The sequence below is a fragment of the Tauraco erythrolophus genome, chromosome 4 (genome assembly GCF_009769465.1).
Source record: "Tauraco erythrolophus isolate bTauEry1 chromosome 4, bTauEry1.pri, whole genome shotgun sequence".
Lineage (NCBI taxonomy): Eukaryota > Metazoa > Chordata > Aves > Musophagiformes > Musophagidae > Tauraco > Tauraco erythrolophus.
The window spans coordinates 39,880,874-39,905,591 of NC_141468.1; the positions used below are offsets into that span (position 1 = coordinate 39,880,874).

The 24,718-nt window shown below is 40.7% G+C and overlaps 1 protein-coding gene across 1 annotated transcript in view; it reads left to right on the forward strand.

Moving 5' to 3' along the window:
- The first annotated feature begins 329 nt into the window (after positions 1–329).
- Positions 330–24,718, forward strand: part of LEMD3 (LEM domain containing 3) — a 51,312-nt gene continuing 26,923 nt past the window's right edge. Inside the window, exons 1-2 of the mRNA XM_086610833.1 lie at positions 330–1,878; positions 23,500–23,537. Of these exons, the coding sequence (XP_086466959.1) occupies positions 330–1,878; positions 23,500–23,537 (1,587 nt within the window). The remainder of the gene's footprint in view (positions 1,879–23,499; positions 23,538–24,718) is intronic.

Below are 24,718 nucleotides of genomic sequence, written 5' to 3' on the forward strand. Positions count from 1 at the left end.
GCCCCATCGCCCCCTCCCCAGACCCGGCGGCGGGTGGCGGGTGCGGGGCGGACCGACAGCTCCCGGGAAGGCGGCTGGAGGCGCCGCGCGCGCCGGCGCCGGCCCCCCGCGCGCCAGCCGTCACCGGGCGGCGGGGTGGGGGAGGGGCCGCTGGCGCCGCGCGGCCCCGCCCCCCCCCGCCGTTCCCCGTCTGGCCCCGGCCCCGGCGGGCGGCGCCCGCGGGGTGACAGGCAGGTCTAGGCCACAGCCGAGTGCGCACGCGTCAGTTCCGGCGGGGAGCGCGGCGCGGCGCGTGGGTAGGAAACGCCGCGGCGGCGGGGGAGCGGAAAATGGCGACGGCCGCGCAGCTCACGGACGAGGAGCTCTTCTCGGAGCTGAGGCGCTTCGGCTTCTCCCCGGGGCCGGTCACCGAGAGCACCCGGCCCGTCTACCTGAAGAAGCTGAAGAAGCTGCGCGAGGATGAACGGGCTGGGGCCCGCAGCGGCGCCAGCAAGACCCGGAACAGCAACAACAATAACACGGGGGCCGGAGCGGCGCCGGGCGGAGGCGGCCCCGGGCGGGCGGCCGCGGGCGTGGGCGCGCGGCTGGTCGGCGCCGAGCACCCTTACCTCCCCGGGGCTGCCGCCGGGAGCGGCCGGAGCCGCGCAGCACCCCCTGCCGGGGGCGGCAAAGTGCTGCTGGGCTTCAGCTCGGACGAGTCGGATGTGGAAGCCAGTCCCCGGAGCCAGGCCGGCGCCGGCGGCAGGAGGGAGCGGGCTTCACCCCTTTTCCGCGGCCTGAGGCCTGCCGCCCCCCAGGGCGCCTGCGGCGTGAGTAGCAGCTCCCCGCCGGAGGAGGCGGCCAGGCGGAAGCCCAGCGCCTGGTGGGGGGCGGCGGCCCGGAGACCGGCGGCGACTCAGGCTGTGAGGGAGCCCGTGGACGGCCGCGAGGAAGGAGGGGAGGAGGACGACGAAGAGGAGGAGGAGGAGGAGGAAGAAGACAGCGAGCAGCAGCGCTGGAAGAACCGGACCGTGAACGGTAACCGGCTCCTCTCCTACGGCGGCGGCAGGGACAAGTACTCTGACTCGGAGGAGGAGGCGGAGGCGGCGGGGGCGAGGGCCAAGCAGCAGGTACCGAAGGAGGAGTCTGCGGTTCGCCGGCCCAGACGGAGCCTCAGCAAGTCTCCTGCCCCATTCATAACAAGCAAATGCGCTGCAGCCGGCGCTGGCGTGATGGAGACGGGCCAAGAAAGGGCTGGCGGAGGCTGTGGTGCCGGTGTAGTCGTAACGAATGACAGGGCGGCGGAGGCGGCGGCTGCTGCCGGGAGTCTAGACAGGGGCAGAAATCAGGAGGAGGAGGAGGCGGCGGCGGCTAGAGGAGGAGGAGGAGGAGGATGTGAAAATCTGGACTCTAGTCCTCCCAGCCCCAGATACCGTATTGGCCTATCTAAGAAATCCCCTACAGTATTGTTGCTGCCACCATCGCTCACGGACGTGGACAGCAGTAAAATGACTGACCCTCCAGGCACTATTAGGAAAGCGACCAATAATCATGTTCTCAGCGGTGCTGCTGGTAGCTATAATGTTGAATCTAGGATCTACTCAGCTACTAATAGCCTTCCCTCGAGTGGAACCGCCTCCTCCCTTAGACTCAACCACTCCAATCATACGGGTTCAAATCATACCTACCTGAAAAACACCTACAAGAAGAATCTCTCAGAGCCCGAGGAGGAGCTTCTCCAGCAGTTCAAAAGAGAGGAGGTATCCACCACTGGAGGCTTCAGTGCACATTACCTATCCATGTTCCTCTTAACTGCTGCATGCTTGTTCTTTCTGATACTGGGATTCACATACCTGAGAATGAGAGGTTCTGGAGTAGCTGAGGATGTGGGAGCCAACAGTAAGTATTAGGTGAAGGGTAAGAGCAGTTTCGTGCAACTGGATATACAACTGTTAACTCACCTTTGCGTTCCCAGATGTCCCTTACTGAGCAGTTCTGAGTTCCACCTTGGTATAATCTTTCTATATAGGATGGAGCACAGAGAAATTCCTTCCTTAAGTATATACCTTGCAAGCTGATATAATAAGCTTGCAAGATGTTTCAGGATACACTCAAGTCCTGGCATTCCCTGCTGTAATCTTTTGATACCTTGTTTTCTAAGCATGTGTTCTTTACAAAGCAATTTTATGTGTTTTGTTCAATATACCAGATGTACGGTTAATAGAGAATTGACGAGGTAAGGTTTTATGCTAATCTCACAGAAGTAATCATGCACACTTAGGTACCTGGGATTCCTGCAGGGCTAAGTTTTGACTGTAGTTGTTTGGTAATAAAGCAGGTTGTTTTCATTTACGCATACTGAGGCTTGAAAAGGATGATGATGTTGCACACTACAACAAACTTTATGCTTTGTGCAGTGAATGCCGGACCTATTTGTATTGTTTTATAATAAGTACTTTTTTCTAAATTTAGTTGCGAGCGTGTTTATACATGAAATACTGTTGTGCTTTAGTTTGATTTTTCAGAGCATTCTTTTTTTAATCCTGAATTAGTTGGTCCCTTCTTTAATATATGAAAGTAACTTCTTAGAATGGGTTTAAAACCTGCCATTTTCTATTCACAAAGCATACGAAAATGGAAACGTACCACCTAAGGGTGGTGATTCATGCTAATTCAATTCTTGGCTGCTCTGAAATGGACAGTAGAGATTCTAACATCAGAAAGAAAAATCATGACATTGCTGTCTTAATTTTTCATCAGGAGCAATAAAAAAATTATGCAAAAAGCTAGTTTTGGGACATGAGAGCATTAGAAGGTCCTTGGGGACTTACATTTTTCTTGAAATGATTGAGGAGGGCTCATGGGGTGTATGCACGTACGTGTATTTCTTTGTATAGATAGTAGGGGATTTATATACTCATGTGTGGGCATGTATACAGTGCCTTGTAAGGAGTGATCCTGCTGTTAGATTGGGGTCTGCTAGATGTTACAGGGCAGAAATAGCAGTGTGGGCTTTTTTTTTTTTCGTTTTTTCTTTTTTTTTTCCCCTCCTGCCTTTCAAATGTTATTCATTATGTTATAATAGCAGAATAGTTCTTAATTCTGTTCTGCACTCTTCAGGGGAAGGAGTAAAGGATTTAGTGTTTAGGAAGGACGGGGCAGGAAGGACTTAAGCATTTGCGGTGATTTCATTGCTGTCCACGTGGCTCTTAACTACTGTTCAGTCTTGTTTTTGGGGAAGGTGCTGAATGTACGCAGGTGGGCTAAAATTAGATGCAGTATAGTGTAACTGTTGGGACTATTCATATTCTTATCCTATGGTTAACTTCTGGCCATAACTGCTAGAGACATACATAAATTTTCTTATGTAGTGATAAACTGTGTAATTCTGCTAATGTGTATTAGATTTTTTTTTTTCTGGTCTTGAAATCTGATGATTTTTAATAGGGGAGAAGGTCTGTCAGGCTACTGGGGTAAACTTTCTGACTGTCAAATTCAGTGGTTGAGTTAGAACTTGCTTGCCATGCTAGTTGATAAAGCTGAAAGTCTTAGCTATGCAGACAGCAATAATATTGTGAAAATAAATCCACTCTGATTTGTTTTGGAAGAAAACTTCATTTAGAGTATGTGGACTTTCCTGTAGAGCATGTGAGATCACTGTGTTGAGTATATTGCTCTTAAAGTTTTAACCCACCTGGAACTGATATTCAGGGAAAATTGTTTTCTTCTGCCCTTTCGCTCAGGTTAGGCTGCCCAGCCAAAGGTCTGGTAGCGCAGTGTTGCTCGATAGTTCAGTTAAGCCAGTTCTTGGCCTGTTCCTATTCATTCTCTTTTCAGTGGAACTCCTGAAAATGCATTTCCTGAAGAATTGTTCTGGCAGTGGCACTCAGATTCTTCTGTCCTCCTTCCTCACAGCCTGGGGCTTTGCAACACAAGTGGGAACAGGGGGAATAGAGCCCATTGGAAGAATCTAACAGCAGATTTTGTGGCTAGCTCCTTTCCTAGGAAGAGGAGCAGGCCGCTTCTTTTCATTAACATGGGAACGAGCAGTGAATTACCTTGCCCATGTGCTCACTAAATTCTTACTTCCCAAATCAGCATATGCAATGAAAATATGGTAGGTCTGTAGAATAGGCAAGAACAGACAAGACAGGCCAATAAAGACTGACTGCTGCTGGGAAGGGAAAGAAACCTGTCATCTATTAGGTGCTTCCCTAAGCTTAAACGTCATCTGAGTTGAGTCCTTTGGCTGTTATGCTTGTGTGGGTGCCTTGTCTGTTTTCTTTACAGAAGCAGAACTGATTCATTCATTTTTTTCTTAAAAAATAATAGTCTGTCTCAAACAACTGTTCAGTTAGGTGATTGGATACGGAGTTTTTTCTGTCTTTTAGATGGCTGTAGGTAAGATAATGTTGACTGAGAGTGATTTGATTGTGGAAAAACTCAGTTATTTTCAGCTTCAAACTATTATCATAAAAGGCTTCAGGATTTGGTGGAGTTGCATTGTACCCATCTCCATAATTATCTTAGTTACTATAAGAAAACAAAAAAGTGGTTGTTTGTATATGTGTGTGGCTTCTTACTTTAACTTTGCAGGGAATGGCACAGTGAGCTTAATGTTGATTGTCTTAGTTGTTCATTACCTAAAATGAAATTCAGTGAAAATAATGTGATATTATGTGTGTGACATTGAGAAATATTTGTCACCAAATACATCCAATATCAGCACTTACAATGCTTGTTAGGTTGTAATCTGCAAACAAAGGAGATGTGTTTAGTGGGAGAGGCTTAAAACTAGGTGTTGGGGTTGAATTTAGGCCACGTAAATTAATATAGACGAGAAGTTGTAAGCAGAAAACTTTGGAAGAGGATTGTTGCTTGTCATGCATAACATTCAAATGATTTCTTATTCAGAGCTCTAAAATAGCTATGAAGTGCTTTAGTTTTTCCACACCTGTAGCATAAAGTAGTCAAAGGCAAATCAGAATTGCGCTAATTCTTCTGTACCAAGCCTTTATATGGTCACTTGAGGTAAGATTTTTATGCATTTAACTATCTAAAATGCAGATAAATACCTATGAGGCTTTTCCTGGTGCATCTTAAACCATTGAAATTAAATGACTCCTTAAGCTTACATAAAAGATGATCTAATGCATAAGCGCATATTGTGCTTGCATCTCTGACAGTGTTTTATGTGAAAAGAAAGATCAGTTTGGGCTTGGTGCTGGTAACTTCATTCATGTGGCTCTTGCTGTAGAGTGTGTCTTGTTTGCACCTGCCTTCAAAATACCGTGGAATTGTATCTGCTTCTTGCTAAGCCAGCATAGCATTTTGTCAGGAAAATGGTAGATTTTACTTTTGTCTACTTCCTAAGATTCTTCAGGCCCTGAAGAGTTGGGTGTCTCTTCCAACTTTGGTTTTGTTCTGTGATGTTACTCTGAGCATCTCAAGTGGCTGCTACTGGGAGTTAGTTCTAAAGTTATTTTTCATGTTGATAATGATCAGATCAGTAGATGTTGCTTTCAGGTCTGGTTTACTTTCTGAAAGATGGGGGCAGTAGTAGAGGTGCTGTTTAAGGTAGTAATCTGATATAGGTTGCATTTAAGTTATTCTCACTTTCTGCTCCAGTACTTTGCCTGGGGAGTGGTTGATGTAGCAAACAACAACAAAAAAATTATCTTGAAACTTTCAGGTAGGTCTCCTGTAATATCTTGTGCTCTTGTTAGAAGAGGCTGTTGAAAGTGACATGTCTTGATAGTAATTTTGGTCTTTCTATGATACTTGTTACAAAACAACTGCCAGGAGGATAATCCTTACCATATTTGCTACAACTTCTGTTTTTGAAATGTTAATTCAGGGAGGCTTAGCAGTTGTGTATATTGCGAGTGGAAGCTTATGCAAATCGCAATTCTGAGAATTTAATTCTGTTCACTTGATGTTACTTTGTTCTCTGCTTCTAAATCTTTCAGGCATTAAAACTATGAAATTTTATGCAGGGAATTTAATTCTTAAGAAGTTAGACTTGCTGTATAGAAGACAAGAACATGACTGTTAACGCTCACAGGCCTGCAAATTGCTAATGAAGTGCTGTGGTATTTCACAGATAACTGTTACAAATCTACTTGCCTTCTAAGATCACCGTCTCAGAAGAGTCTGTCTTCTTCATAGTGTTGACTTTGATTGAAGAAAATAAATTTTGGAGAAGAAATATTTGTAGAAGAGAAGGTAGTAAAGAGAGGAAGGAAAATTAAGATTTGGACAGTTCCTGTGTTTTGTGGCTATTAATGTTGCTTGTGCTTTGAAAGTGATTCTCTGACTTCTATTTGACAGTGTAACAAGTTCTGTTGACGTATTAGCATATAGCTCTGTTTCATTTTCTGTATATTGCTTTAAACTCCAGTTAGCAAATATTTCTTTTCTAGTATTTTTCTTTTAGGTGATAGAAAAGAAAATTCCGATGTGCGTCTTAGACTAATCTCTCTTGTAGCTGATCTCACTTCTGTGGTTTGAGTTTTGAATCAAGATCAGATCAAAAAAACCCTAAGCTGCCTTCATAAGGTAAAGCCAGGCAGAGTAGTTGAATTTCCTTAGGATTCTTGACATTCTTCAACTCTTTTCTCCCTGATGGTATATCAGAAATAACTCTTAAAAATAAGGAACAAATTTGGCAAAGGCTTGTACCCAGGAAAGTCCAAATAGTTGTATAAAGTAAAATATGAAAATTGCTCATCAGTATTTAGAACTAAAGTGGTGCAACTTCAAAATGTCTGTTTTTTAAGGAGATAGCAGTGTTTGATACTTTGTTCAGAATGTTTAGAACTAACTTACTTGGCATTCATACCTTAAACTAGCTGCTACTTGCAGACACACAAAACTTTCCTTATGCTATGACTTTAGATATTCTTAGAATGACATTTTTTCAACATTACTGTTGGAGGCTATGCTCTTTTTGGTGAAGTAAATCAGGAGAAATCAGAACTAAAATTGCTTGCCTGGGGAGCAGGGATGCAGAAGAGCTCTGGCAGGATCTGTTTTCACTAGACATCAAAAACTCATGGAAAGTTTGCTCTCCATTCTATACATACCATTGTGTGGTAGTTTTCTCAAAAGACAGTTTGGTTTCTGATGTGAGAAAATTTGAAATTATGTGGGACCTGAAAGCAGATCTTTCCCATGTTTATAAAGCATTGCAGACTGGAAAGGAGGGGGAAAGCAAAAAGCAAACTTGTGTTTCTTCTGTTAAGAACCTCTGCCAACTCTTAGTAGTGTTCATCAAGTGCAATGTAGATTTCTTTCTGCTTAGGACAGTTGCATACAGTGGTAATGAGTGCAGTGGAAATATTTTAAGGAAGAGCCCATGATACCCAAGGACTTAAATTTAGCATAGTAGGAGTCCCACTTTGCACTGTTTCATAATCTTTAAGTATCCCAGTACAAGAGGAGAGTCAGGCCTGCAGTCTTTCTGTTCCCGGAGACCAATTGTGTTTCTAAAAAATCATGCACATTTAACTCCTGTTGACATCTGTGTTTCATCTGGGAATAGCAGGTTGCAAAACTTTGGCTTGTTTGCTTACCCAGCTAAGCTGGCAGAAGTGCTAGAGTCGTGCCAAACTGATCCCAAACAAGTCATGCTTCTAGACTTGTGCTTCAGAAATAGTATGAACATGTGCACTGGCCAGAGCTGCTGTCTGAGAAAGTAGTTTGGTCACTTAACAAAAAAGCTTAGGCAAGTAAATTAAGCAAGTACATTAGTTTTTGCTGATGAAAACGCTGTTCCAATGCTATGGAGAAGCACAGAGTCCATTGTAACCATGAGGCATATTTTCCTCACACCTTTGAAGTTCTTGTGGATACTTTTATTCTCTGATAAAAGTAGTTGCCTGTTGTGATTTGTTGTCGGTTGAGGGTAGTAAGTTGACTGGTTATGGAATTGTGAAATCAAGATGTAATCATAAGAAAAAGTGATTTTTTGAGGGACTTGTGTGTTTGCTAAGAACTTCAGTAATAGTATCTTTGTCCTTACTCTTCCTTTCTTGGCTCCTGCTGTTGCTGCTGGTAGATCTAGAGTTGTGGGAGTAGGTGGCAATGCCTTTGCTGTGATTATAATAAATGAGGACATGATGTAACTCTGCCACTGATGACTTTTGTCTACTGAGGAGTTCTGATTTAGAAAAACTTGGAAAAGGGTCAGTATTACTGATGGAAAGAAGCATACTGATGGATGAGAGGATAGACTGAAGAACCACTGCACAACTTAAAGCTGATCTCATAGATTCCTTCTGTGTAGAAGGTTTGCTTCGGTTTACAACGTCTGATATTGAGTCCTGTTATAAATATATTAAAAAAAATCATCAACTTCTTGAATGAAACTGATAACACAAAGGCTTTGCAGTTGTTGTCAGTGTGCTGTCCCTAGAAAGTGGGCAACAGCAAAACAAACTTGATACTTTGACTCCATGCATGTATGGCCTCTTTGTACAGCTGACTGTTCAGATAAGATACTGCTTTGATTATGTCTCAATATTTCTACAGTTTTTCAGTCCAGGCAAATTAAGGCTTTAGGTTCATGCGTCTCTAGTCTGAGATATTTCTAGCATTCTCTCCTAGAAACTTTAGGGGTTCCGTAGAAGTCTGTCCATTCAATAAACTTAGCCCAGCCCAGCTGGAGAAGTTGAAGACAAATGTAGGTAATGGAGATAGAAGATTGAAACAAGCATGTTTAGATAACTTGAGCATACCATGGCATGAATAAGAAATCTATCTTCACCAAGAAGTACTGTTTGTAATTAGGAAAAGTGGTATGGCCCCAAACTACTGTGCTTTGGTTTTGGTGGCTCCTTTTCTCCAGTATCCTTATCATTGTTGCTTTTTCCCTGCTACTGTGCAGTACTTCCCACAGTGCTGTTTCTCTGTTCTGTTGTATGTTTACAGTCTGCTGTGGAGGATGAGAGGGTAAGGAGCAAGTGAGTGTGGATGCACGCTAAATGTGAAACGGGCAAACATGGTGTGCCTGTTTGGCCTAGTTTGTCAGAGGAGATGTGCTATTATGTCTGGTGTTTTGCAGATATGAATTCTTTTTGCAGAGGAAAGGCAAATTTTCTGCTTACTGAGGGTCATATTGTAACACAGGTATCTTGAATAAAGCTGCCGTTTAAGAGCCTTAAATTCCTTTAGTTGCTTTAAATGAATTCCGAGTGACAGACTGAATTGATATAAAAGGCTGTTTAATGTGGGGAGAAGAGGTAGGGGCTTAAAAAGAGAAGTCTAACATTTAATTAAGTGGCAATAAAACTTACTAAGTAGTCTGCAAGATCCATTGAATTCTGCTGATGCTGTGCTAGATGAGTAAGAAATAGGTCTGTTCATAAATGATTATAGACAATTCCTAGGCCAGTTTTCCTCTGTCTTAGAGAAGACCATTTACTTAGTTAAAAATTGGAAGATGGCTTGTTAGAAAACGAATGTTTATGTACATAGTAAGACTTCCTTCATACTGCCTTTATTCACTTCAGTCTAAATGTATATACAGGTCACATCCCCTTAACCTTTAATTTATTGAAAACGTACAAGAGACTTTTATACTGGGAGTCTCATCGTCTTGAGTAAATGCAGCTTCAGCCTGTCCTTGCTAAGCAGCTGACTGAACAAAACTTTATCACAAGAGGACTGCTGGGATGAGTTGGATAACTGTAGTGTTGTTCCAGACTAGATTTTAAGGCCATGTCTGGATCTTAATTTTCCTTTTCTCCACAGAAAAGTGTTTCTTTGAAGGTCGGTTAAATCTCTGGATTGCTTATTGGAGAAGCCTCAGGCTGTCCACTGACTTCATAACTGCTTATGTTAACTTTTGAGTATTTTCAATAGGCTATGTATCAAAGCCACTCACCTTAACTATCTATCCCCTTAATACTCATCATCTCACGATGCAGTTATACAATAAAACATTCCACAGCATGCTTATTCAGTGATACTTGTCCCAGTGTCTGTTCAGTATCATCAGACTACACTACATGAGCCCCTCATGTCCAGTATTCCCATATCTCACAGCACAAGTTCATGAAATAAATTTTTATCTGAATGTGTAGATACTGTTGATCATAGGGCACAGAAGTCTAGCTGGGACTAATCTGAAACCTGTCAATAGATACTGAGCAGTAGAGCATCTGCTGTGAATGAAGGGTTTTAAATACCAAAAGGTAGAGGTGTGACTTTTTGTTTTGTTTTTTTGTTAGTGTTGCCTGAAACAGCTCTTGGTTGTGGTGTGTGGTGATTAGTTTGTTTTTTTTAATTCCTAGAATATTTGCTGGGAAATGGTAAAACATTCATTATGAAATTTTCTGTTAATCTCTGGCATTTGACCTATATCTAAAAGTTTAGTGGGCTGTTCTTTTTCAGGTGTCATGCTTCAGACAACCAAAGAGGCTATTTGTTAATTTTGTTGAGCGACAGACTGGGTGGTACATATGTGACAAACCCCTGAGAGGCCTCTTTCAGACTATGGAAATCCACAGTCAAACTGAATTATTGGGGAAGGGCCAGCCTTGGCAGTCTTGCTTGTGCTGTTTCTCATTCTTGCAAATCCCTTAGGAATAGTTTACTGTTACTTTGTAAATAAGAGAAAATGATTTATGAAATTCCTTGGTGGGATCTTGAAAAGAAGAGGAGAGTATAATGTCAGGTTCATCCTAGTCTGTTTCTGTATTGATTTGTACCTCATAAATGATCCAAGGAAGCTTCTGGAGGTGAGAAGCCTTTTCAAGGAAAAAACTGAAAAGGCTCTCTTTTTCTTTCTTTTTTTTCTTTTTTTTTTTTTTTTTTTTTCAAATGAACTTTATGCTGTCTTGGAGACTTTTGCCTAGCTAAGAAAATGAGGTTAGAGTTGCGGATTCTCTTCTGTAGAACAAACTAGTCTCACTACTTATTTTTGGGGTTGTTTCTCTTATCTGCAAGCATGTGAAGTACTGCTTATGCAAAAGCAGCTTTAGATAAAGGTGTCCCTAAATCACTGTGGGGAAATGGGGAATCTGAGCTGAATCTAAAGGATATATTAATGTTTGGGTACTTTATATTTTGCTTATAATATGGCAAACACATTCATTTTGATATAAACTCAGAAGAAAATAAAATGGAATGAGAGCTGAAAGAGCCATACTGTTGTACTGTCTATACCACATCATTTGAGCTAGTAGTTTTTAATTTCTCATTGAAAACCAGAAATGCCAACCTTTTAAGTGATTCTCAGACCTGATTCATTGAGAATGGGCAGGTGTATATGCACAGTCTGACTTGGTGATCCTAGGTGTATTATGAATAGTATCTGTTAAATTGACTTCTATCAAAGGTGGTACTCCCTGCAGAAACACTGTGGACTTTTTTTTAGCTTGTTTACATTGAGCACTACTGTGTCTCTTGTACTTTAGAGTCAGACAATGCAGTGGCTAATGCATTTTTTTATTTATAGCTTCAAATATTGTTTTTTTCTCTTGACCTTCAGCTAAAGGTGCTGCTTATGAACTAATAACAAAAATGCATAGATTGAGTACAGCTGCACATGAAGTAGGGGGAAAAAAAACCCAAACAATGGGATGTTAAGTCCAGACTTGTTTTATTCTGCTTTTTGAATGTATGGTATTAAAGTCATTCCTTTGGAGGGAGAGCAAGCTGTGGAGGGAAGTCACATTAAAGTAGCAGCCCTGTGAAAGAGCTGACCTGGTGAGTTGATGACCAAAGGCCAGATAGGGTCTGCCTGTCCCTTCTGTAAAGGAATGAACTATGATGTGATATTCTTTGCCATTAAGGAGATGGGGATGTACTGAGCTTCTTACACAAACCTTGGCATCAGACTAAGCTGTATGGCCAGCTGTGCTTCCTTAAGCATGAGATAAATGGTTTGAGGAAGGAGAATTAAGATCTTGTTTTGTAAACTGTTTTACAGTTTAAGCACCTAGCTTTGTACTACTATGTAGTGAATTACATACTACAGAGTTCTCATGCATCTACAAAGAGCCAATGGTGTGGTAAGGTTCTATTGTCCCCAGTGCCTGAGATCTCAGTAAGAGTCGCTTCTTCCTTTCCATCCTCTTTTTTTTTTTTTTTTCTGTTTCTTTATGGCAGATGAGTTTCTTATCAAGATAGGTTCTTTCTCCTCTCTAGATCCACCTGCCTCGGGAGAAGTGCACACATTACTGCTAGAATATTTGTCAGCTTAATCCACCACCTAGTGATGTAACCCTTTAACTAATAGGTGTAACCTGTATAATTAATACATGATTATCATAACAATATTGGAAGTCTTATTTCAAGCAGACTTCAGTTACGTATAAGAGCCAATGGCAAGGTATATATATAAAAAAGGATAATGGTGATGTATGGCTGTGCAGTAGTCCAGTTGTTCCCTTCAGATAATAATTTTTGTTTGAACCGGTCAGTTTATGCTGTCAGACAAGCGCAGCTGATACAGTAGGCAGTATGGAAGGTTAGCCGACTCTTAACGTTTAGTCTTACTCCAGCTGAGTAAAAATGGAAGTTACTGAATATTGCCTACTCTTATTCATTTCCAGTCAAGTGGTGCTGTGTCTTGAATTACTGCTGAGCTCATCCTGATTTTGAGCTCTGCAAACTTCTGCTATATCTAGTGGCCAGTTTTCTTTCTTCTGTTTAGCTAATATGGATACTTTTGGTAAGCTGGCTGCTGCTTCCTCTGTGAGAGCTCATCTTTGTCATGACAGGAGGCCTGCTAGCAGCTACCTCTATATGTCCTGCATAGAGTAAGCTCTTTTTTCCTCCCTAGAGTACACCAGTGTGCCTGTTTTCAGCGTTTTACTGCCAGGTTCCGGCTTTGTATAGATCTTTGTTCAGCAGTTCTCCCACTCTTAGTGTGGCAAGCAGTGATAGACCACTGTGTGCTGAATGGTTAAAAGGACAGAGGCACAGCAGAACTCGAGTTTTAAATATGAAAAATTCCCATGTAATCTTTATCTTGAGTTTGTTATTGTCTTTGCTGTCATGATTGAGGATCTCTTAAGTGTTCTTCTGTCAGTGCTCTCCATTTGAATGTTATCTTTGGATGTCATACTATTATGTTACTAATACTTTGTAACTGAAATCTCTCTGGAAGAAGAGGTTATAACTGGGTATTTTTACACTGGAAACTTTTCAAGACAGGAATCCTTGCTGCTTGAACAAGATCACAGAAGTGTTTCTATTCAGACTGGGCCCCTTTGGCAGTGTGACAGTAGATTTAGTATTTAATTGCAGATTCTCATTGATTCTTAAGTTTTTGGTGTTTTAATAACACTTGCTTTATGAGTTTGCTTTCCGTCTTGAACTTTGGAGTTTGAGGAAGGCAGACCAGTTCCTAATTTAACATCGAGCTGCCTGTGCTGCCATGTTTTCAAGGTGGAGTTTCCCTTGCTTCTGAGTATCTTTTTTTTTTTTTTTCCCCCATTTGTTTTCGTTTATTGAAGTTGTGGGTGTGTTTTGACTTAATAAAGTATAAGGAGCTAAAATATTTGGGAGGGAGCACAGAATACGGAAGAAGAGCTATTACAGAAACCTATTCTGATTCTCTCCCAAGTGAAAGTGTTTTCTACCCATTGTAAAATGCTGGTAGGTGTCTGAAGTCTAATGTTTCTCCTGGTAATGTTTGCAGCTGCTGATAAAAGCAGTCTTAGTGTGGGTTTTTTTTTATTATTTTTTCCTACATATAAACACTAGCCTATAATGGAGACTATGTGTGTGCAAAGAATGTAGTATTACCTAATTTTTACGATGCATAACAAATGCACTTCTCCTGAGCCATTTTTTCTTAATAGAACACAGACAGCTGTTTCTTCCTTGAAATATAATATGCTTCGTAATATAATGTAAAAGAGTGTGTGTGCAAATTCTGTTGCTATGAAACATTTCCTTACACTGGTAGAAATAAAACTGGAGAAGAGAACACTTTATTATAAGGATCATTTTAGCTTTCCACAAATACAGTTAATGAAAAATGGTTTTGTAAATAACCTAGCAGCTTAATGTGCTCTTGCTTAAGTCTGTTGTTGTACTGAGTATGCTCCACTGAGATTAATGTGGGCGTAGAGGAGATAGAATTTGGGGAGAAGACCAGTTCCTGGCTTGATGTAGCAGCTGGAAGTATTGCCTGGGGTGTTTGGTGACTGGCACTTGGTACTTCTGATGACACACAACCACCACCCACCCTGAGTTAGGGATATGAAACACCACCTGAGTCTTTTCAAATTTGTCATCTGTCTGTAGAATTGGAGACTTAAAATGCAGTATTGTTTCCTTGCTCGTGGTGGTGTTCTGAAGTTTGTTCTGTTTCTTGGTGCGGCTGCATTGGTTCTTGTTTGGGCTCGTTTACTTGTTTCCTCATCTGTTGCATACAGTTATTTTCACAGGGTCTTCTAGTAAAAAAAAGTGAACTTTAATGCTTTCTTCATACACACAGGTGGGTTGCACATTCTTCCTTTTGAAACAAGTGGTGTCTGTACTACAGCTCTGTGAGCTTGGGTTTTTTTCTTCCCTGAGTCTTGCTATGGTTGATGGTGATGTTTAGGAAACAGGAGACCAGAAAGAAGGAAAAGCAGAATGTTTATTAGTTTTTGCAGGTATTAGTCTGAGGTATCAGCTCTATTTGAAATGGACACTTCAGTACAGTTGATTGTAGCTAGCAGCAGTATTCATGGAGTGAATCTGGCAATAATATAATGAAAACTTCCTCTAAAGTCAGCTCTGATGTCCTGGCAACCATTTCAGTTCTGGATTTATTTTATAAGGCTTTTTGCTTAGAAAAGTTGATGTTCTTTAAAACTGTCTAACAGCCAACTATGCTGTTTCAGTTTTGCAGTACTGGGCTATCTACAGGCACTACACAGATTAAAATATTTTACTTTAATCTTTTAGCACAAAACTTAATGATTTCTAGGTTTTCAATTGTTAATACAAGTACTAGAATGAAACTAGTATTTTTATTCTAGTGAAACTGAATAATCGGATGAGAAGCTCTCCCAAAACACTAGTCTCTCTTCTGAAGTATGGACTGAGTTGACACAACTCTCTAAAGAGCATCTTTCAGCATTCAGATCTATTCTAATCAGTATTTAAATAGGCAGGAGTAGCTTTGAGCATTTCTAGAAAGAGTGATAGAGCTAAAATATGGAGAGGTATTTTTAAGAAGCAGTGAAGAACTCCAAAGAGGAATTCTGATATTTCCCACCTTTTTACCTAAAATAATGAAGACTGTTGTTTACAGGGCGGATAGAAAATGTGTCTGAACTGAAATGTCTATCACAAATATCATAGTTTTCATTCTTTTAGAGAAGGGTTTTGCAAAATAATGATTATGAAATAGTTTGGTTATGTCATCAACCCTTATCACATATTCACAGAATTAATTCAACTGGTATTAGGGAGAAATTATCCATAAAAGCTCTTTAAACTGAGGCAGTTGAAAAACTGACTTGATGTTAAGGACAGATTCAGCTGTTTTTAGAATTCTCTGATCCTTGTGGCATATTGTGCTGCTGTCCAAAACTGGCATGGCCCAGGACTATTCAAACTGTAATGGTGTACTGATTTAGAAATATAAAAACTTTTTCCAGAGCACACAAAAATGATCTGTAGTGAAGGAATTGCTCAGCTTGACGTATGACTTGGTGTCTTAATTTCAAAGCACAGAGATTTGGCCTACTGATTCAAAATGTTTTCTACCGTTATTAGCACAATCTAGAGTTGCAGGTCACGCAAAATTGCTCATTTGTTTTGAGGGTTAAGTAATGGCAGAGAGGAAAATAGAGGCAGGATTATTTTATTTAAACTGTATGAAAGATGGAGCTCTAGAGTAACTTATTTCCTGTAATAACGTGTGTGTTTGTTTGTTTTCTGGCATTTTAAGGTTTTGGAGCTTTAAGAGACAATGTTTTAGAATTGTCCTTGACACATACACAGTATGTCACTGGGTGACATCAGTGCTTGACCCCAAACTTACCGAAAAGAAGTTACAGATGTGTTAGTTGATGTTGAAGGTATTTGGATTGTAAAATTGAGGACTTGTTTTCGAGGTCATGTAGAAAAAGGCTGGGCTAAAGGCCCATTTCAGATAGTAGTGCTGTCAGTATTACTTCCTTTGCTAGCAATGCATTATCCAGCTAATGTGTTTTTTTTAATTGAAGAAAAAGTTCTAATGGAAAGCATTAGGTTATCCACTTACTAAACACACCTTTACATGACAAATTTTGGGAAAAATACTTCTTCTGTTTTGGGATTAGTCTGCTTGTGACATGGTGGGTGGGGAGGAGGAAACTACTTTTCTACTTGTGGAGAGGAATCTTCTTGTTTCAGCAGAAGCTGCTATTTTGGAAGTGTGTGTTGCAGTGTACAGTCTCTGAATCCTTGTGTGTATTGTATTTGACACTTTTGGTATCATCACATTGAGAAATGAAGTGCTTACAGGTTAATTTGGATCACTCTTGTTTCTGCAGGTGTGACTTTACAGCTCCTTAAAGTCACATTGGAAAGTTGCTTTTTGTTTTATAAAATCCAGTTATCTGTATGTTCAGAAATAGATTATGGCATTACAGTGTTTCTGTTAAAAACATTTACTTAATATTCAGTAGTTTCCAAGAAGGAAACACAATGGTAAGATTTTCTATTTTTTTAGAAAGGGAACTGAGAACATTGTATATTTGAGAGGATATATTTGAGCATATCAGTATGGCACTAGTAATCCATGGTGTTCCTTTATTTTGAATAGTATCCAACTCTGGTCCCCCACCTCAGAAAGGATGTAGCGGAGCTGCAAAAAGCTTCAGAGAGTAGTAATATGATAAAAAGAACAGTATGGCTTTCATAGCAGGAAGGAATAGGACCCTTGAGTGTGGATGAGTGAGGACTGAGGAATGAAGTAAAGGTATGAGTGTTATGGAGAGAGTGAATAGGTTCTGATTACTCACTGTCTCCTGTAATACAAGGAGGAGTTTCTCAGGTTAACAAGTGGCAAGGTTGGAGGAAGCAGAGAAACTGGTTTTTCACACATGCATGTGTAAGTTGTGGAACTCTTTGTGACTGTATGTTGCTGAAGCTAAAAAAGTTTGCTTGGGCTTCATGTAGGACTAGACAAATTAGCAGGGAAATATACATTGGAGTTGATAATTTAGAAAAAAAAAATAGCCAGCCAGTTCTGTCTGTCTCAGGAAGCTTCTGAGGTGCAAATATTTTATGACTAGGAGAATATTCTGTTGAAGTATCAGCATATACTTTATATTCTTATGCTCTGACACTGATTTTTGCCACTGTTCTGTCTATTTTCCCCCCTCCAGTTAGGGACAGGTGTCTCTGAAAAGAGTAAGACTTCTTGCTACTGCTGGAGACAGGATTCTGGGCTAGTTGAATCCTCGGTTTGTCCCAGTGTGACTGTTCCTGCGTACTTGAGTTTTGGTGTTACCTGTTGAAGTGTATTGTATACTGAAACTTCAAGAATGGTAATGCTGTTCAGGGCAAGGCACAGCATCTAGGAGATATCCATAGTTGGAATGATTAGTTGCTTTTTGGTATCCTAATTTGGTAAGCAGAAGGTAACTGAAACCCATGTTTTCATACCATGTTAGTGACACAGTTCTAGCTTATGCCCGAAGGAAAGGTAATTTTATTTGTGCATGTCTTCTTTCTAGGTATGACACCCTATGAAGCACTGTCAGTCTTTGGAACTTGTCCCATTAAGACTAAAAGCTGACTCGTGCGCCCACTAATATCTGCAATTAGGCTGCAACTTCATGTCTGTTAAAGCATACTTTGAAAAAGAGGAGAAATCCTGCTTTGTGCTCCCTGTTTGTCTTACTGAAGAAAACGAAACTCTTGTAAATACTGTCTGCCTGCAATTGATACCAATGTATTAGGGAGGAAAATGAGTGGTGGTGGTGAGTGGTTTTATTGTTACTTTAAAGATGAAAGTAAAAAATTAAAATTGAGCATCTCTGAGATGGTTTGGTATGTGCATTTGTGTTGACAGCTTTGGCTGGAATGCCTTGGAGCTATGCTGTGACCCTTCGCTTTGTATTGATGACTTTTTGTTATTTGAGACTGACCAGTTCTGCCGTTCTGAGGAATTCTAGTAGTCTGTAAGTCATCATTTACAGCTTGTCCCAACAGTAATATGTATAAATCAGTTACTTCTAAGCATCACTAGTAGTCTTTTCAGCTAACCAGAACAATATTTTTATGCTGCTTTGATTTCTTTCGCAGGCTTTTCACTAATCTTATTGTTTTGTTCTTGATTAACTAGCATTTAAATAAGATCACCACTTAAAAATGGAATTTAAGTAGTGTATCCCTTCCTGTTCTGAAATCAAGCTTCATGTGAAGATGATGTCCCTTAATGTGCTTACTATTTGTTTCCTTCCATGTCTGGCAAAAGAATCCTATTGTCGTTGCACCTTGCCAGGAATAAAGCTCTTCTCCCATTATATCAAACTTTCAAGCAGAATGTTTAGCTATTACTGTGTTTTGGGGGAGTTGATGTGATTTCCTTTGTCAAGTTTCTGAAGTTTTTACTCTGTGAAAATACTCTTGCTTTTTTATCCTGCAACTAATATTCATGTGTGGCCAGGTAAAACTGCTACGGTTCTCACAACTTTTGCAGCTGTCTGGGGATAATGAGATTGCTATGTTTAGGTAGCTTGTTGCATCCTTCCTGTTTTGAGGTCAGTGGATGTGGTTCTGGGTTGATTGGCTAACCTGAAGAGAAGACCTCCTGGGACAAGTCAGGAGGTTCCTGGTTTAGAAAGTTATCTTTGTAGTTTTTAGCTTTGTAGTGTAACTAGGTGAGAATTTGTTCTTTGAAGCTCATAAAAATGTGAGCTTGACAGATAGACAACTTTCAAGGCTGATAATTGTTGCTCTATGGTAGAGGTCTTGAGCCCTCTTTGAGCAGGAACCTTGGGAGCATGATGTGTTTACATAAACTCTACTATTAGTAATTAGTTATTAAATTAATGCTTAGTTCGGTAGAACAAGAACTTGTTACTCTTAAAACTGTATTTATATATTTTTAAGAACTGCCAAGAAACCATTTGAACCAATAATGTAAATTTAATATGTTGAAATACCTTAGATATGTTGGTGTAGATGAAAACTTTACATCTGTGGCTGGAGCAAGTGGTAAGAGCTTAGATCCTGGACAAGAGAAAGAAGGGTGGATTCAGAACAGAGGAATTACTGAAGTAGTTAAGGAGCGGCCTTATTAACTCAAGTCAATCAAGGTTATGTGGTAAATAGTTCAGATTGATTAACAGTTGTTAATGGCATATGCAGCTGATAAAGTGCTGCAGTTGCATTTGACATGCTTGCCTCTTAAGGCATCAGGCATCCTAAACGAGAGTAACATCTTACATTTTATGTATCTTACATTTTATATATTTCACTTGCCATAAAATCACTAACTTCAGAGGGATTTCATGGAAATCCTATAGTGTGAGTTAAAATAATGATTTACAGGGATTGATTAAATTTTGTGATAGATAATTTAGGAAGAGAGTCTTTTTTTTGTCACTTTAACCACCATGTATTTGTGAAGGAGAGGCAAACATTGATATCTCATCTGGATTGCTTCATAAATTCAGTGTTTTAATTAATCCAACTATGAACTTGTGTACATGTGAAATTGTCTTTACATTGGGATTGTGATGCTGGGAAAGTCCAAGTATAACACCACCATTGCCTACACTGAATTGCTGTACTGTCCTTGTGTATGTAGAATTGCAGCTGACAGTTTTTGTTTAGCGTCTTGCAGGCACAGAAGTGTTGCGTTTGCATTTCTTCTGTTGCTTTCGTCAGTGCTAAAATATGTTTGTCAGGTACACTGAAATCTACACACCTGTCTCATGCCCCTCCCGTCTTCCCTGCTCTTTCTAATCTAAACCAATATGATCAAGATTTCATGTATACTCAATAAGATTGACCTTGGGAAGAGGCCGTAATTACATAATTATCCTGTCTGGATAACTAACAATCAAACTGGGAGGTTGGCAGTCATTTAGAGCCTTGGCTGTGTTTCTCTAATCCTATTTTAGGCTATTTAGATTTAAAGTTTAGTGTGCTGGAAATGTTCTGCTGAGTTAATAAATGAAATACATAGAAGCTTTATGAAGCTGGTAGCTTGAGAATCTGGTAGGCAATGTCTGAGAAGTTGCACCTGTAGAATGCAGTCATGAAGTGGTGTAGGGCTTGGTTTACGAGAGCACTTGAACATCATCTGCTTCTATCAGTCTTAAACAATATGGTATCTGAATCAAGTATTCAGATGTCTGTGGAAACTAGTCCCTGTGTTTAGGTGGATTTGGGTTTATGTTTGGGGTTGGTTTTTTTTCTATTTGCTGTGTCAGAGGAAGCTGAAGTGCTTATTGCTGTTGAGTAGGTACCATGCTTAATTGTCTTTTGAGCTCAGGTGCATGGACAAACTGTTGTTTGCAAAGTTTCACAGAGTCAAGCTTTCGTCTTCACTTGTGTGATGGGCTGATGTAAAGGGGTTCTGGTGGCAGATGAGGGGATTTGCTCCCTGTGACTTCCCTGGTTTTGGAACCGGATCAGACCTGGTTCTGGCCACCAGATTGGACTCCCATCCGCCTCTGCCAGGGTCGAGCCCGTCAGTGCCTCTGCAAATTGCCCTATTTAAGTTGGGACAAAGGAACCGGAAAAGGTGTGCCTTTGCCCAGGAGTGAGGAGAGGGGAGGAGGGCTCTGCCCTGGCTCCTGGCTGGCGGCTGCCCGCGCCGGGCCAGCGTCACCCACTGAGGATGGCGGCGGTGGAGCTGCTTGGGGAACTTGGGAGCGCCCCGCTCCCAGGGTGCCGCTGGGCCAGGTTCACCCGGAGAGGACTAAGATCTGAGAGAAACGGCCACATAGACACCGGGTCAGTGAAGATGGAACGGGACGAGGTGTGCCGGAGCTGAGTTTCCCCTGCAAATGGTGGCGAGATGGCAGGTGGCCCCCCTGCAGCCAGGACAGGCTTGGTGGAGCAGAGACCCACCTGCAGCCTGTGGAGAAGCCCATGTCAGAGAAGAGATGCCTGAGCCTGAGAGAGGTCGTGGAGAATGGGATGCACAACAAGGTAGAGACGCATCTAGAGTCCACAGGATGACCCACACTGGAGCGAGTGTCAACAGCTCCCTAAGAATCTGAGACTGTGGTAAAGCCCACCCTGGAGCAATCTGATGGGAAAGGATTGCATCCTGTGGGGTAGGACTCACTCTGGAGAAGTCTGTGGATTTTTCCTTGTGAGTAGGAGATCCACTGGAGCAAGGGAAAAAGATGTAAGGACTCCTCCTCCTTTAAGAAAAGGAACGGCAGTAACAACATGGGATGAACTGACCTGTACTCCCCCAGTCCCTGTCCCCCTGTGCTCCTGGGGGAGGAGTTAGAGCCGGGAAGAAGAGGAAAGGAAGGGGGAGGTGTTGTTCTTAAAATCCGGCTTTGTTTCTTTTTATCCTCTCAAGGAACTGTTAATGTTTTCTCTTTATTCTTTTAAGTAACTGCTAATAAATTGTTTTGCTTTAAGAAATCTGAGTCTGTTTTGCCCGGGACCATGGTTGGTGGGTGCTCCCTCTGATCTTGTCTCGACCCTCAGTCCTTTTAATACATTTTTCTCCTCTCCACTTCATTGAGGGGAGGAGTGAGAGCGGCTGTGTGGAGTTGTTGCCGGACTGGCCTAAACCACGACAACTTGGAAAGCATTTTAATTGCCCCACTACTTTAGACATCATTTGTTGGTTGCAGTTGTAGAAAGGTGTTCCGTACTGTTGCTACATGTAGCAGCAATGACATATGGTAATCATTCCCACTTCAAACTTGCCTTTCAAAAATAAGGTGAAGTGGGTCAGCATCTGCCTGCTGCCAAAAATGCTATGAAAGTTTGTGCAAGTAATAAAAATTACATTGTTGTAATTTTTTTTTTCGTAATGAAATATATGTATATATATTTTTGATTACTTATCCAGATCCTGTTACACTTGGCAAAGTCTAGAGGACCCTTGGTTTATAAGTTGGTCCTTAGTTTCTTTTGTGTCCTCTATTTCTCCTAAATGAGAAATCTTGCCATGAATTTGATCTAGTGTGTCCACCTTTATTTCTCTTATTTTTCCCGTTTATAACTAAATTAACCGATCAGCTTAATACTCATGGTTATGTTTCAGGAAGCAAGATATTGTCACATCAGCTCATTGTTGGGGAGGCAACTCTTAATGTTTTGACAATCTCTTTACGTGTGGGAGTGCCTTGTAAGAAGTCAGATTGGTTAGCACTGTCGGAGGCTGTTGCCGAGTTACCTTCAGCTGCAGGCAGAAGTGCTGTGTAAACCACTGCAGTATCTAGGGTGGGGGGGGTGTAATTACACCGTGTAAATGGAATTACGTCTTTTCGATGCTATTTAAGATGGTACTTGTCGTTTACTATGCCTTGATGTAGAAACATGAACTGCAGGATTTCAAAATGCACAAAATTCTTCACAAGCTGAGATTTCTTCCAGATTCTCTGTGCAAATGCAAATGCATGAGACCTAGAAGTAGTGGAAAGTACTCTTTTTTTTTTTTTCTTGGATAGAACTATATATGGAGCAGTACGTCCCTTCAAGTGCTGCCTGTTCTTGGTGTGCTTTCAATGTCAATGTGATGATATTTACAACCTAGACCTTCAATTTTGTATCAGGTTTCCCAGGATACTTTTTTTCTTTTCTGTTTGTGCATGGTAAACTATGGTCAGCAGAAGCTTCATTTTCTGTTTGAATAGCATGTAGAAGTGCTAATTTCTGTATAAGCTTGAACTGTGGGTGAAGCAAGAATTTGTGGCTTCGAAAGCAAGACAATATACTTTAATGGTGATTGCCTCCTGCCTTGGTAACTTTTTAGATACCAGCTGGTGAGTCTTAAGTGGAAGCATAGCACGAATTACTTGTCTGACTTCAGCTTCTCTTGCTTGAAGACTATATTTCTGTAGCCAAGAGGAATACAGTAGATAAAATTATGCTTTCAGGAGCTGTGGAAACTTGGAAAGGAAGGAATGGCCATTTAATGACACTGAACTCTTCACCTGAGCTCTCAGTGTATCATCTCTTACTCTTGTCAAAACAGAAAATGCTGATGAGTTGTACAACTTTGTTGTATGGATTGTTGCTCAGTAAAACGTAGTTTTACTTTTTAAACTAGACACTAAACCCTTCAAATTATTATTTCAATGCATTAGAGTTATTAAAGCAAGAGTTTGGCAAATGATAAGCATGATTTTGTTTACACTGAAATAACTGAAATTTGCAGATACATGAGATTCTGGTTTAACTGCAATGCTAGTATGGCACAGTATCAAATGCAGAGTGAAGTCAAAGGTCACCACGTCTCTGTTATTTGTCAGTTTATGGACTTGTTTGCTTTTATCTAAAGGTTACAGTGTTGTTGTAAAGCTACAGCATTGGTTTACCTTTTTAGTATTTTCAGACTCTAGAATGAATTATTTTTTTTTCTTTTTTTGACAGTCAAGAATCCCTTCAGTGAAGAACTACGAAAAATAAAAGTAAGTAAAACCACTGAACATTGGGATTTTTAGTCTGTCAAATGGTTATATAAAAACTATGGAACTCTTCAGAAGGATGCAGTTGCAGAATGTTTTGCATGAGATGAACGCACTTCTTGCAACTTTAATGTTTTAATTTTTTGCTTTTCATCTTGTGCAATATAGCTAGGTTTGTTTTATGTACTAAGAAAATGTTACATAATTTGTGTTGTGGAGCTATGAGAAAAGTTGTAGTGTAGTAAGTTTTGAGGCTAAATTTATCAGTTTGTCTCTTACTTGAGACAATCTTGAAAGAATGGCTGGTGAGAGATGATTGACTTGAAACTACAAGATCTTAATCTTGTGCCACAGAAGAGCAAGAGTTAGCCTGCTTCACAAAATAGGATAAAAAGTTAGTCTTTTTCACTTAAATTCTATTCTGTTACTTGTTCCTATATTCACTCTTTTAACTGGAATATTGGGATAACTGTTTTTGAGATGTCACCACACCATTGAAGGTATCTGTATTATTCTTATTTCTGCAGCATGTGTTTTGGTCGTTCTCTCTTCTGGCCTTCAGTCTTTCTGCCTGGACTGTAAACATAGTGATCTGCTTTTGCTAGGCATATATAAGCAAGTACTTCAAGATAATTGTGTGGGGTTTTTTTTTGTTGTTGGCTTTTTTAAAATCTAGGATCGAGGTCTTCAAAAGCAAATAATTACATATTTTAAGTAGGTAGCCTTTGCTACTTACTTGGGGAGAAAATGTTTCTGAATCTTTTGAACAAATTGAGTTTTGTGGGGTAAATTCTGAGGATTCTTACAGAATTACTGTAGTAGTGCAGAGAGAATGCATCTTGTGCATTGGACATGACAGTTTGAGAATGTTTTGTGTATTACTTTCTTTTGTGTTTCTTGTGTATTGTTCCACAGTAATCCTAATCCATGCTTGATTGTTCATTAGTGACAAAGGTTACATACACTGTTTAGTTCCTTCCTTTACACTGTCTGACCATTAATTTAAGAAAAAAGAGTTTGGTCACAAAAATGTTTCACGTGTCTGTCTGTGTAGCTATTAATGAAGTCATGGGTGTACCTACTGGCAAGTAAGTGGAACTGGGAGTACTGCTGTTTGTGTGCGTGTGTGGTAGAGGGCTGATTTTCCTCTTGCCCAGTATTTTCCAGCCAGGAAATGATTTAAT